The 12,985-nt window shown below is 41.8% G+C and overlaps 1 protein-coding gene across 1 annotated transcript; it reads right to left on the bottom strand.

Annotated features, from left to right (window-relative positions):
• Positions 1-1,540: 1,540 nt before the first annotated feature.
• On the bottom strand, positions 1,541-2,488 carry LOC149871127 (olfactory receptor 5AP2-like). Its single transcript, XM_090034566.1, has one exon. The coding sequence runs from the start codon at positions 2,486-2,488 to the stop codon at positions 1,541-1,543; it is 948 nt and encodes a 315-aa protein (XP_089890692.1).
• Positions 2,489-12,985: the final 10,497 nt, after the last annotated feature.

Here is a 12,985-nt window from a genome sequence, read left to right as displayed (position 1 = left end):
CAATATGGACTTGGGAATGAGTGTCAAGGCTGCAAGAAGCAACTAGAAATTACAACAGAGAATACGCCAAATATGAGCCAACAATGTGCTCTTGTTGCAAAAAAGTCAACAGTATACTGGGTTGCATTAACAGAAGCACCTTTTACAAATCAAAGGAACTGATTCTTCCACTCTGCTCAGCACTTCTGAATCTATACCTGGAGTACTGAATCCAATGTTAGGCCCCACACTTCAAGAAGGATGTAGACAGTCTGGGAGACTTCAGGCCAGAAAAATTTTAAAAGTTTAGGGTCCAGAGAGAAAATACCTGTAGGGAAAGACTGAAAGAAAGGGTTATTTAGCCTGAAGAAGAGAATACTGAGGAGGATTTGATAACAGTCTTCAAATGCCTGAAAGTCAGTTACAGCGAGGATGAAGATGATTTATTTTTATGTGGATGTAGGGGACAGAACAAGGACCTCAAGCTTCAGCAAGGGAAATTTAGGACGGAGATTAAGAGGAACTTTTTTACTATGAAGGTGGTCTAGAGTTGGAACAGGCTACTTAGAGAAAATGTAGAATCTGTATCTTGGAAGTTTTTAAGAGATGGTTAGAAAGATACTTGGCTGGGATGTTTTAGTCAGGAATGATCCTGTCTTGAGCAGGAAGGTTAAACTAGATGATCTTGTGAGGTCCCTTCCAGTCCTCTTTTTCTGTGATCCTATGATTTCTACATATGCATATAAAATTGTGTTATATTCATATCAGTCAAAATATAGCAAAGAATTCTCACAAGTAAGGCCCAACTTTGAGAGGAAACATTTCCTTTTATTGGTTCTATGGCAACAACAGGAACAGTAATAATACTTTTCAATTATATGCACCCTTCATTTGATGAACCCAGAACACTTTATAAAATATTCGTTATACATTGAGTAAAGAATTTTGAAATTGATATAAAATACTAATCACCATTGAAAAAAAAACAGGAAAATGTAATTTATTCCAAACACATACAACAGAACAATTACACACTTGGCAAAAGCACCTAGGAGTTACTATACTCACTTTGCAGTTTTCACCATTAGGGAACATCCCTTCTTGTCCAATACAATTGAAAATTCAACCAGCTTTCCATAATTCTATGATTATGGTTCAGAAAAAAGGGAAGTCATTGCTTATGTTTCAGTTCAGCCTTTGATATTCATGTTCACTGGTGAATGTTGTAGCATTTGAATACCATTCAAACTTTAAAGAACTTCAGGGAGAATTTCTCCTTCTCTCCAGGAATGGGGGGTTCTTTGTCTCCAATAATGTATTGTTATCAGCAGCGATCCTGGTTATATCTGATTTTTAAAAATCCCCAATTTTTAGATTTAAAAAAGTAAACCAAAATCCACATTTTGTCCATGATTAAAATGAAATGCTACTAATATATCTATAGTGGTGTGTCATTTTAATCATGGAAAAATGTGGATTGGGGGTTAATTTTTTTAAATCTGAAAATGAGGATTTTTTTATAATCAAAGAAAACCAGGATCCCTGGTTATCAGAGCAAAGATTACTTGTGTGGAAAAATCATTTTTCTCCCCACAACATTCCTTAGGGCATCCTTCACCTCCTTGTTCCTCAAGCTGTAAATGAGGGGGTTCAACATAGGAACCACAATGCCATATAACATAGAGGCCACTTTATCTTGTTCCTGAGAATGCATGGAACTGGGTCGTAGATACATGAATGCAGCAGCTCCAATGAAGATACCAACAGCAGTCAAGTGGGAAGCACAGGTGGAGAAGGCTTTGCACCTGCCCTCAGCTGACTGCATCTTCAGGATGATGACCACAATGTATGCATAGGAAATTAATATGGTGAGGCTAACATTTACGGTATTGAAGGCAATAACTGCTAACATCACTGTCTTGACATTGCTAATGTTGGAGCAGGAGATCAGTAACAGTGGGGGTATTTCACAGCAAAAATGATCAATGATATTGGAGTCACAGAAGGTCAGCTGAAATGTGGCAACTGTGAGTACCATGGAGATCACATTTCCTGCAACATATGATGCAGATACCAGCAGGGCACACACTTTGCGTGACATAATGACTGTATAGAGCAATGGGTGGCGGATAGCCACATAACGGTCATATGCCATTGCAGCAAGCAGATAGCCTTCAGAAATTGCAAAGACACCATAAAAGTGTAACTGGCTCACACACCCAACAAAGGAAATGGTTTTCCTTTGCATCAAGAAGCCAGACAGCATCTTTGGAGTAATACATGAGGAGTAGAAAATATCTATGAAGGCCAAGTTTGCAAGAAAAAAGTACATGGGGGTATGGAGACGGGAATCAATCCTGATTAAAAGGATCATTCCAAGATTCCCTAAAAGTGTGAGAGCATAAATCATTAGGAATACCAAGAAGAGTATACCATGAAGCTCTGAACTTCCTGAAAAACCCAAGAGGATAAATCCAGTCACCATTGAGTAGTTGCCCTCAGTCATCATTTTGGTGTCTCTGGGAAGGAAAGGAAAAAAGAAACACATGTAGTAATGAGATGCAAAAATTCTGCAGAATTGGTAGCCAGGAGTATTTGTAGTGTTTGAGGTTTCTGAAAGAAAAACCATAACCTGTAGGGAATTAAGTTGGCATAATTAAATGGTCCAAATCCATATTCACACCTTCCAGATTTAAGAAGCACCATCTTGAGAATAAGGCAAGACAAGAACCAATATAGTGAGGACTGGAAGAAGAGAAAGGAAGACTAGGAATCACAGATCCAGTTTTGCAAGCCCATTAGGGCTGTGTGTAGTCCTGCTTCCCTGGGCTCACAGCAAAAGTAGGCAATATTCTGAAAAAAAAGGGTTTTGTAACTAGCTTCCATTTTTTATCTCCTTAGATGAAAGCATTAACCATACTGAGATAATTCTAATAAGCTGTTTTTGTGATTTTTATGGATATAAAAAAACAGAGCACCTCAAAGAAAAACAGACAATATTTCTCAAACTCCTAGGAACAGTTTAGTTGAATGGAAGTTAATTAAAATGATGCAAGTGAACTTCACTAAAGCCAGGGTACTTACTACAGCATGGTGATTCAAAGAGAAGTATTTTTGGAGGTCTTTGCCTGACTCTGCCATGTTATAAGCATTCATTTGTATCAGCCTTCTACTTGTTGACGTCGCACTATTTTAGAAAAAGAATGTATTTCTCCATAAAAGGTGTATCAAAGCAAAATAAATCAAAGGTTTCCCTTATTTATTGAAGAGTTATTATGCAGCCCAAGTGCAACACAGGAATTCTAAGAGAATTTCACAAAAGTATTTTTTCTACTCCATTCTTATCTTTTGAATGTGTAGAAATCCATTTGTGTTGTCCTACAAAATCTTTGCTCTTATAGGAGCCCAAACCCCAATTCGAAATCTCATTTGAGGAAGTATTTTTAAATGTGATCAAGGGTTCAAAAATCACATCACAGGGAAACCGTATAGTCCAAACTTTCACTTTCTATTTACCTAAGAGCATGCAGAATTTACCAACTAACAGTGGTTTAGAAATTTATAAGGCTGAAGGGGTAACAGTGGCAGATGTATTATAAATGTTTGGCTCAAGGCAGTTCCATCTGATGTTAAAGCGATACAGTGTAGCCTAAACATTGCTGTCCAGATCAATGTACTTCCCTCTTCTGTTTCAGGTAGTGGCAAATGCCATTTTTTTTAAAAAAAGAAGTTGCACTGAATCCCACAATACACAGAATAGGAAGTTCCTAATGGAGGCATTTAGTGTTTGCTTTATATCCCAAATGTGAAAGTGTAGGTCAGTAGCATAACAACTAAGGCAGAGAAACTAGGGCAGTGTCCCTAGGGACCAACTTAGGAAGAGGAGCAGAAAAATAAACCACAGCTGTGTGATTGTGCTGATGGCAACACTGTTGCCCCAGGTACCCAGCTGCCCTGTTACACCACTGGTAGTTGTTTTACACATTTTTATTCAGCCCAATGTATTCTGCAGTCATGCATTCTAGTATGCAGGTGATTTCTTTTCATGAATCTGACTAATCAGAAAAAAGCATCCCCTAAATGAAGCTCTTCATCTCAAAAGGTTGAAGTCCTGTTCATATGACCTGTGGACTGCCATGCTCATTGGACTACCCTGGTTAAGGGTGTGCTGGTTTCTGTTGCCAAAAGCACACAAGAGAGTGAGACAGCTCTGCACTGCCCAGATGCCCAGGACTGGCCAGCTACAGTGAACTCACTTACTATTGGGCCATCTGGAAGTGGCCTTTAAGGCCAATTGAGTGAGAGGCTTGAACTGAATACCATAAATATAAGAACAGATACACTGTGCCACCACAGGACTAGTCAGTCTCACACAAATAAATGTCATATTCCTCATTCAATTCTGTAAATATATACTCACCCCTTTTAATTACAATGCTTAACGTTTTTATTATTATTACAAATTTTCTTTTTCTTGCCTGTATTAAGTATCTATTAAAAATGCAGGAACCCAAAGTGGACACAGTATTCCAAAGCAGGGTGACAATAGTTTCAATAACAATTATAACATTGTCATTGTTATTTTCTATAAAATGCTATAGCTATTCTATAGTCATTTGGATCCAAACCATTGCTAAGCACAGAAGAGAAGTTTTCATTGCGATAGTCGTGAAAATACTCAAATCTTTATCTTTCCTGGGAAGCCATATCATGCCATCACATTTCTCAAATTGTCTTAGCTTACAATTAATTTAGAATCCATCTTCCTATCCAAACCTTCATGTCTCTCACCAATTTATAGTCACCCATTATTATGCCAGAGGAGACTTTTCTCTCATCATACCTGACCTCCTGTGTAACATAGGCCACGGAATTCCATATAGATTATCCTGTGTGAAGCCCAATCTTTTGTATTGCCATAAAGTACAACAACTTCTCATTTAAGAGAGTCTATATTGTTTATTTAGAGAACCCTCTATTTCCCTGCACAGTTTATTACAATCATCCTCACTATACAACATGTGCCATATTCCTATTTAAACAGGTAAGGTAAGGTGTGTACTTCTGACCTTTATCACTACAATCAAGATCCTTTTAGTGCACAGTGCTTGCCTACAAGGAACATACTGATTTACCATAATCAAGTCACCTCTCAGTCTCCCTGAGCTTCATCTGTCCTGATTTTGATCAGTTTGCAAACAGTTATGTACCTCTGCAGTTCTCTTCTTTCCTGCAAAATCTATTAGTAGTCTGACTGACTAAATTGCATCCAAGCTGGTAATGCTAAGACTCAACATTACAACTTCCCTTCTTACATGCAACAAACGTTTCTGACAAATAGTGACTCACTGTATCAGCGGAATTTTCTTCCATCTAGGACCATATAGGCTGTTTGTCTGAAATTTTAATCTGGAGGTATGACACCAAACCTCATTTTCTTGCTGAATCTGGATGAAACTAGAACAAAAATGTGGGGAGATCCCAGCTTTACTCCATTCCCCTGGAATCAAGGATTCATCAATGTGCACTTTGACAATGTTGTAGTTGCATCATACTGGAGCTAGATATAGCTGATGCTTGCAAATTTAGGAGATGCTCCCTGAAGGTTCCTGTAGCTCAGGTGTGCTTAAATAAAGTAATTGCAATTATCCAGTGACATTTCCCTGGAGTTGGTATAAGAATGCTGAAGCAAAAACCTGTCATCCATGATATGCAAGAGGACAGTCATTGATCTAATGGTCACTGCTGGACTTAAAAAACAGATCAAATAAGACCATGAATTATCCTCTCCGTCTAGTGAAAATATTAATATATCTTTATGCAGTTCTTAAAGGACAGAATATTTTCTCTTTGTGCTATAACCCCCACTTCTAGATTACAGGCATCTTCTAGAGCCAACATTGAATCCATCTATCCATCCAAGTGGTAACTATCAAAGGGACAGAGTCTGTTTCAACTTTAGATGCCCAAGTGGCATGTGCTTCTGTCTGTTTTGGGCATTTCATAGGTTTTAGATTCTGTTCGCATGCACAGAGCTGTGCCTGTCCCATGCTTCCTTTCTTAGCATAGTTAGAAGATTCTACTATGGCTATTGAAGCTTCAAGATAGAGTAGAATCACCTTGTCATGACAGTACATCATTCCCTGAAAGTGAAATCAGCCAGAAAAATCAAGACTATCTAACTACTTCCAGGGTGGTGTCCCTCTCTGGAAGAAACCTTTGGTCCTGTCTTTAATGCTAGCCCACCACTCTGTTTGGTTCAGGTACAGGGCCTTTAGGGTCCTCCAGCCTGCATATTGCTCTTGAACCTGTGCTCACTCTTTTGGTCTTCCAACAGAGTGGTGTTTAGCTTCCACACCCCTCTGCCTCTTTCCAGCTGTACTCCCATTTTAGCCTGGATCATGAGGAGGCAGTGGTCTGAGAAACAGATGGGTGTGGAGTGGGCTTTCTTTGCCCTCCACTTCTTGCGGAGGAAGACAAAGTCTATCCAAGTCTTGTTTTTCCCTGTGGGGTCCACCTGGGTGAAGTTCCCCCTGGGGCCTTGGGCTTCTTTACCAGCATCTACTAGGCCAGAGGTAGGCAATGTTTTTTGGCTGGAGTTCCAAAAAGGCTACAATGTCCACCTTGGAAGGTGCCAGAGAGCTGACATGCCAGAGCCTGGAGCAGCTGTTTGCAGCCTCCTGGCTACCTGCTGGGAGCAGCCTGGGCTCCGTGGCTGGCAACAGCTGCTTAGAGCCTGGGCTGGCAGTGGTGTGCTGAGCAAAATGGCCTTGCGTGCCATGCTCAGCACGTGTCGGGGGTTACTGACCCCTGTACTAGGCTATGGTCCTGGGTCAGTTGTTTCAGTTGCCTAGATGATCTGCCCATGCCTAACTTCTGGGCGCTGCTGACTCTGTCATTCTCACTGATAACGCAGTTAAGTCCCCTGCTATTATTACCAGCTGGCCCCTCAGCATTGTTTTGGCCACGTTTTCTAAAAATTCACACCTTGCCTTGGGGTGGGCTGGCATGTACATGCACAACACTTTGAAAGTTATCCCATTTGTTTCCATGGGGGCTTGTAGCAGTCTGCCTGCAACTAAGAGGGTGCACAGTGTCTCTTTTCAGCAGAATTAGGACACCAGTAGCTCTGTTGTCATCGGACCCTGACCACATGGCTACTCCATGTGGCCAGTGCTTGGAGAACAAAGAGCTGGCTGTTTTACTAGGTAAGCCACATTCAATCTGCCTCTATTTGTTGCAGGGTCTGACAGATCTGCTCCCACTTCCTCTGCCCAGCAAGGCTTCTAACATTAATTGATACGATGTGGAGCGTCTTTATTTTGCTGGTTGTTTAGGGGGAAACTTTCTGCTTTTGCTTTCTTCTTGGCAACCAGAGCCTCTAGCTTGCGCCTTTTGTTTTCATATTTTTGGTAACTGGTTTTCCAAGCCCTGCTCTGCTCTTTTTTTCAGGAGAGTTGTGGATTTTTCCCTGTCTGGCTTTCCTTTGTGCTTTCCTCAGACTGTAGATTATTTCCAGGTCACTTATATTCAGATTTCCTGCTCGGACTCGGGGGGGTGTGAGGCTTAGAGTTTTCACCTTCCTCTTTCATGTTCACCTCTCCCTCCTACGGCTGGCTCCCTACCTTAGGAGTCTCTTTAGTCACCTCCATTGCTCCTTCTTCTGTCTCCCCATCCTCTTCGCTTTGCTCCTCTACCAGGTTTGGCCAAGAGCCCACCTTTTTAGCTAGCTTCTTTAGCTGTCTGATGGTCTCCCCCACTTCTAGAGGCAGCATGGAGGTCTCTGTCCCTAATAAGCCCTCTTCCCCTTCTTTCTTCTCTTTTCTGTCTTGCTCTGCTTCCCCAGAGCTATCTTCTTCGATATCTCCCTGATATGTAATATTAGAGAGCAACAAAGGGATGCCATCCTCTTTCTCTTCTTGAAAGCCTGCATTTGCTTTTGCCCTGGGACATTTTCTAAACCTGTGTCCCTCCTCCCTACAGAGGTTTCAGTGCTATGCCTTCCCATAGGCTCCTGTTTTATGTCCTTTCTCCTGGCACATTGTACAGATCTCCACTTTACGATCTTTCCTCATGTGGCCCTCCTCCCAGCATCTGCAGCATAACTTGGGTTGCTCCCAATAGTAAATCAGGCCCTTGTGTTGTCCAAGAGTCAGGGCTGCTGGCAAATGCTTCTGGTTTATCTGGGGCACATTTCAGACAGACCCTTGCTATCCACGCTCTTGTCCAGGTTCCCTCTCCATCTTTTTCTTTCTCCACAGATCCCACCGATTCACAGTGCCTGCTCAGCCAGACACTAATGCCCTCCTCCTCTATTTCTGCAGTGAAAAACTGCAGCTTTACAGTCGTTTGCTTCCATGCCCAGGGGTGTGTGAGGGAGGATAGTTGGGAGGCAAAGGCCCAGATTGGTGCCTGGTACCGAGAGGAGGCCAGGAAAAAGATCTTCTGGGCCAGAGCACAATGGGTAGAGGAGGGGGAGGAGTGGTCTGCTTACTTCACCAGGCTAAAGAAGAGCAAAGAGAAGCCCATGATGTGCCTGAGAGATGGAGTAGGAGTGGAACACTAGTCGGAGGGCATGCTAAATATGGTGGCCGCCTTCTACCAAGAGCTCTACACCAAACAACTGGAGGACCCAGGGGCCAGGCAGCAGTGCCTGTAGGGGCTAACCTGGGCCCTCACAGAAGAGCAGGAGCAACAGCTAGAGTGAGAGTGGACACTGGAGAAGGTTGAGAAAACCCTTCAGGGATTTAAGAACAGTAAGACTCCTAGGTCAGACAGCCTGCCCAAGGAGTTTTACATGACCTTCTGGGACCTGGTGGCCCCTGACCTGCTGGAGCTTTTTCAGGAGCAACTACAGGAGGGGTGCCCAGGGGCTGGGATAGACAGGGGCCTCATGACCCTCTGTAGCAAGAAACCCTTTTGTCTGCCCCATCTCAAATGTGAAGCTCCTCCATATGGCAAAGGCCCCTCTTTTAGTATTTGCCCCATTTTGGGGATGCTTTCTTTTTTCTACCTTTTCTTCCTTCCTCTCTCTTTCTTTCATCATATCATTATTTTTATATAAAAGGTGTACTTGTAGTGAAAATAGAACTTGTAGATGCTTTCACAAATGTACTTTAAGTTTAAAAGTAAGTTGTACCATGTAACGATGTTAGCAAGAACAGGAACCTCTGTATGGAGCAGACCCCTGAATGAATCATGGTTGATTGTGTAACACAATAGCTAGGCTGGATAAGTATGTTAATGAGCAGCAATTAACACCTACAAAATCAGAGACCAAGGAAAAGAAAGAATCAATAAGAAGCCAGGAATTCCCAGAAACTTCATTGTTAGAAGCCCCCATTTGAACTCATCAACGCTGGAAACAGACCCTTGGGGCTGAAATACCCCCGATCAACCACTTCCAGAGCTCTGTTCATCGTGGCAGTGAATCAGAATTCATCAACAGACTCCTGAGACTGCACGTATGTGTGGACGTGACCCCTGGGGCTGACAGCTGCCATCCAGCAGCTACCAAGAGGGACATCCCTTGAGGTCAATGACTCCTGGATTGTGTAAGCCCAAAAATTGGGAAGTCACTAAAGTCTGCCAGAAAGGGATAAAAAGGCAGAGAAGAATGACCCCCACTGGTGCCCTCTTTGACCTGATCAGCACCCTGCCTGTCCAGCCAGAAGGACCAGCTGGCAACCCCCCCTGCTGCAGCAACATCTCACTGAAGGAAGCCTTGACTGACCATTGACGGCAGACTCCAGAACTTGGAGATAGGAAGCAGTGGTGTCAAGATATACCTGAGAGAGACAGAGAGACTCTGTACGTCTCAGCACCAAGTTTTATGGTCTGACTTTTGAGCACCAGTCATGTGTAGTACCAGGATGCCAGATCCACAGAGCTCTGCTGCAACTAAGAGACATGCTCCAGCTGGAATGAGACAGTGGACAGAAGATGGCAGCACATGCAACTACATTGAGCAAGTATTAGGTTGCTGGCCAGGATTGGCAATTTGCAGCATTGGGTCACTGGACATAGTGCCTGAAAAAATGCCTAATTGAATGCAGAGTTAACTTAACCAGATGTGGAAAGGTGTATGTGACTAACAAATCTGTAGCCAGAAGCATAGCTAAGTTGTATAGCTGCAGGGTATCAGTACTTGAGGCTCCATTGAGCAGCTTTGACCATTGTGAATCCCTGAGGAAGTGGCAACACCTGGCCAACTCACCCTACTTCTCTGGACTCCAAGACTATGTGAGCATTATAGAAATTCATGCAATAGAAAAGAGTCTATATTGATTTATTGCTGAACTAAAGAGACTGCTTTTAGGGACCTGATAAAATATCTTATTAAAAGATAGGATTTGTAGCAGTGCATTACAATAAAGGTTACTGCATGAGAAAGACTTGTCCCTAGAAAAGACTACCCAAATCTGCAGGAAAACAGAAACTGTGAAGGCACAAACTGCAGAGCTGAATGTACCAAAAATGATTGTGTATGAGGCATAAAAGAATGTGGTCATAAAAAAAAAAAAAACCACCTCAGTTTGAATTTTTCCATTGGCAAGGAGGCTGACAGAAGAGGGAGAGAGTGAACAGGCACACACGCTGTACGTATGGAAAGCAACATGGCTCCAAACATTATGCTGCCTTTGGAAAATTCTAAGCATCGTAGAAGGAACCAGGTGCCAAATGCTGCAGATCTCAAACCCTCATCTTCATACAGTTGTGAGTTTTATGGGGCAATGGTGGAATCAAGCAAGCCATGGAAAAGGACTAGATTTTGCTACTGGAAGCACATGAAACAATGGCTTCATTCAAATTGAGTACTGCAAGTTTATATTTTATTAGAGCATAAAAAAATTAAATTGAGACCAAAAGTGAAGCCAACAAACATCAGAATTAACTGGCCACTTGGGAACAAATACACCAGTGAAAGAGATGCATTGATAGTATCCAATATAAAAGTAGAATACATAAATTCCCATTTATTGTGGTACCTAAGGAAGCGATAACAACTTGGGACTGGCAACTTCTGAAAAAAATATAAGCAGATGCTCACAGAACAAGAAAGACACGACTATGGAATATAAGGCACTCAGGTCAAAGTACAGCAATTTATTTGAAGGGTTAGATTGCTTGCCAGCTGAATATACAATTCACATTACAGAAAAAGCCAGGTAGAATTGGTGTTGTACTAGAAAGAGTTGGTTTTGGAGAGGTAATAGCCCATCAAATGGATCTAAATTGACACGATTAGCTAGGCAGAGGTACCCACTGTTACCATTGCTGTTCACTCTAGCCATGAAACTTGTTTACACTGCAATAAAGCAGGATTTCCAACTACAAGGAATAAAGGATGGATGGAACATAAAATAGTTTGCTATTTAGGTGCTTTTCTGCTGTTTGTAAAAGAACCTCTTTCCAACTCCAAAGCAATAGTATTCCTGATGTAGATTCACTCATCTCTATAAAATGAATTATGCTAAATTACAATGTTTACATTTCTGCCCACCCCTCCCCCCAAAAAACAAACAAAACACAAAAACCAAAAGCTTAAAGTGTTGTGTGACATGTTATTAAATGTTTAACCCACTGAAATTTATGAGGTACAAACATATTCAGTTACAGAAGAGCATAAGAACTAATTTAATGCTAATTATCTACCAGTCTGAGCTAAAATAATAAAAAAATCCCTCAGTAAATGGATGGAGATTTCTTGGATGGGCAGAATAGCCACCATTAAAATGAATAGACTCCCCAAAACATCTTTTTATTACAATGTTTGTCTGCGTTTATACCAGAGAGCATTTTAAAGGCTTGGCAAGCTGTTCTCCTGAACTTCATGAGGCCAAGGGTGACAGCATATGTATCACGCAGACCTCCTAAGATGAGAGGTCTTGTAGCACCCAATGTATTGGCATATGATCAAGCAGCTTAGATGAAAACTTTAAATAGTTGTCTGGAACCTTATTCAAAGCTGTGGATTGATATAGAATGAGAATGGTATGAGGAAAGAGGATTTCCTGGATGTATGTTGGATAAGAGAGAAATTAAAGCTGAGAAACACCCCTTATTCCCCACAAGAAAATACCCTTTATTTCCTAGATAAAGATAGAGTCCCAATTTTCAATGGGTTTAAACTGAATTTATATTTTTAAAAATGCATAAATACAAAAAAGCAATATGTGGTGACAATGTGGGAATGGGGAGTATTTTGGTGATCTGCCAAGTAGGAGGGCAGGGTGCCGACCTGGGCCACAGCAGCTCACCAAAACTCCCTATGTGAATAATTTCCTACCCCTGACCTAACCCCTTTAAGCAATCTCTATATGTGTACTGTAGAGAGAGACAGAGAAAAAGATTAATTTCTAAAATACATTACATTTTGACAAGAAAGTGGGATGGATAGGAAAACTAAGAAAACAGGAAAGAGACCAAGGGGAACAAATAGAGTTGGAGCAATGGCAAGAAATATGGGAATAAGGTTATTCATCTCCCTATTGTGTTACACACACACACACACACACAGTTTTTTATAAAATACTCCAAAGAGAGTACCCATCTCCAACTAAGTTCAACACACATTTTCTAAAGGTGGTATATACTATGCTGCAGAGGCAGAAAGAGTGACTTATGTATATGTGATGCTTGTGTTCACAGCTCCAAATATTCTGGGGAAAAGTGATGAGAATAACAACTTGCATTGAGTGGTAATAGCCATTTAGATCCACTCGTTTGTCTACAGCAGGAGTTGGCAAACTTTTGCCACCACAGACCTTTGTTTATGACCCAGCCCCTGCCAAGGGACGCACCCTCAGGAATCAGCAGATACCAAGACAGGAGTAGGTGGAAAAAGAGACACTGGAACTGCAGGGATGCTTCCTCTGCTGCAACAGACAAAATAAACTGAACAGACAGGCAATAGAGCCCAACTTCAGGCATGTCTGCTCTACTGCCCTCACACACAACTACAAGCCATAATGCCTCGAAACAGAGGTGCTTAACCCCCGGCCTA

Source organism: Crocodylus siamensis, chromosome 2, assembly GCF_052110815.1.
Source record: "Crocodylus siamensis isolate JL-2025a chromosome 2, ASM5211081v1, whole genome shotgun sequence".
NCBI lineage: Eukaryota > Metazoa > Chordata > Crocodylia > Crocodylidae > Crocodylus > Crocodylus siamensis.
This window is presented reverse-complemented; position numbering and strand designations above follow the sequence as displayed.

Excerpts from the sequence above, each read along its gene's own strand:
- LOC149871127 (XM_090034566.1), bottom strand. The coding sequence starts at position 2,488 with ATGATGACTGAGGGCAACTACTCAATGGTGACTGGATTTATCCTCTTG.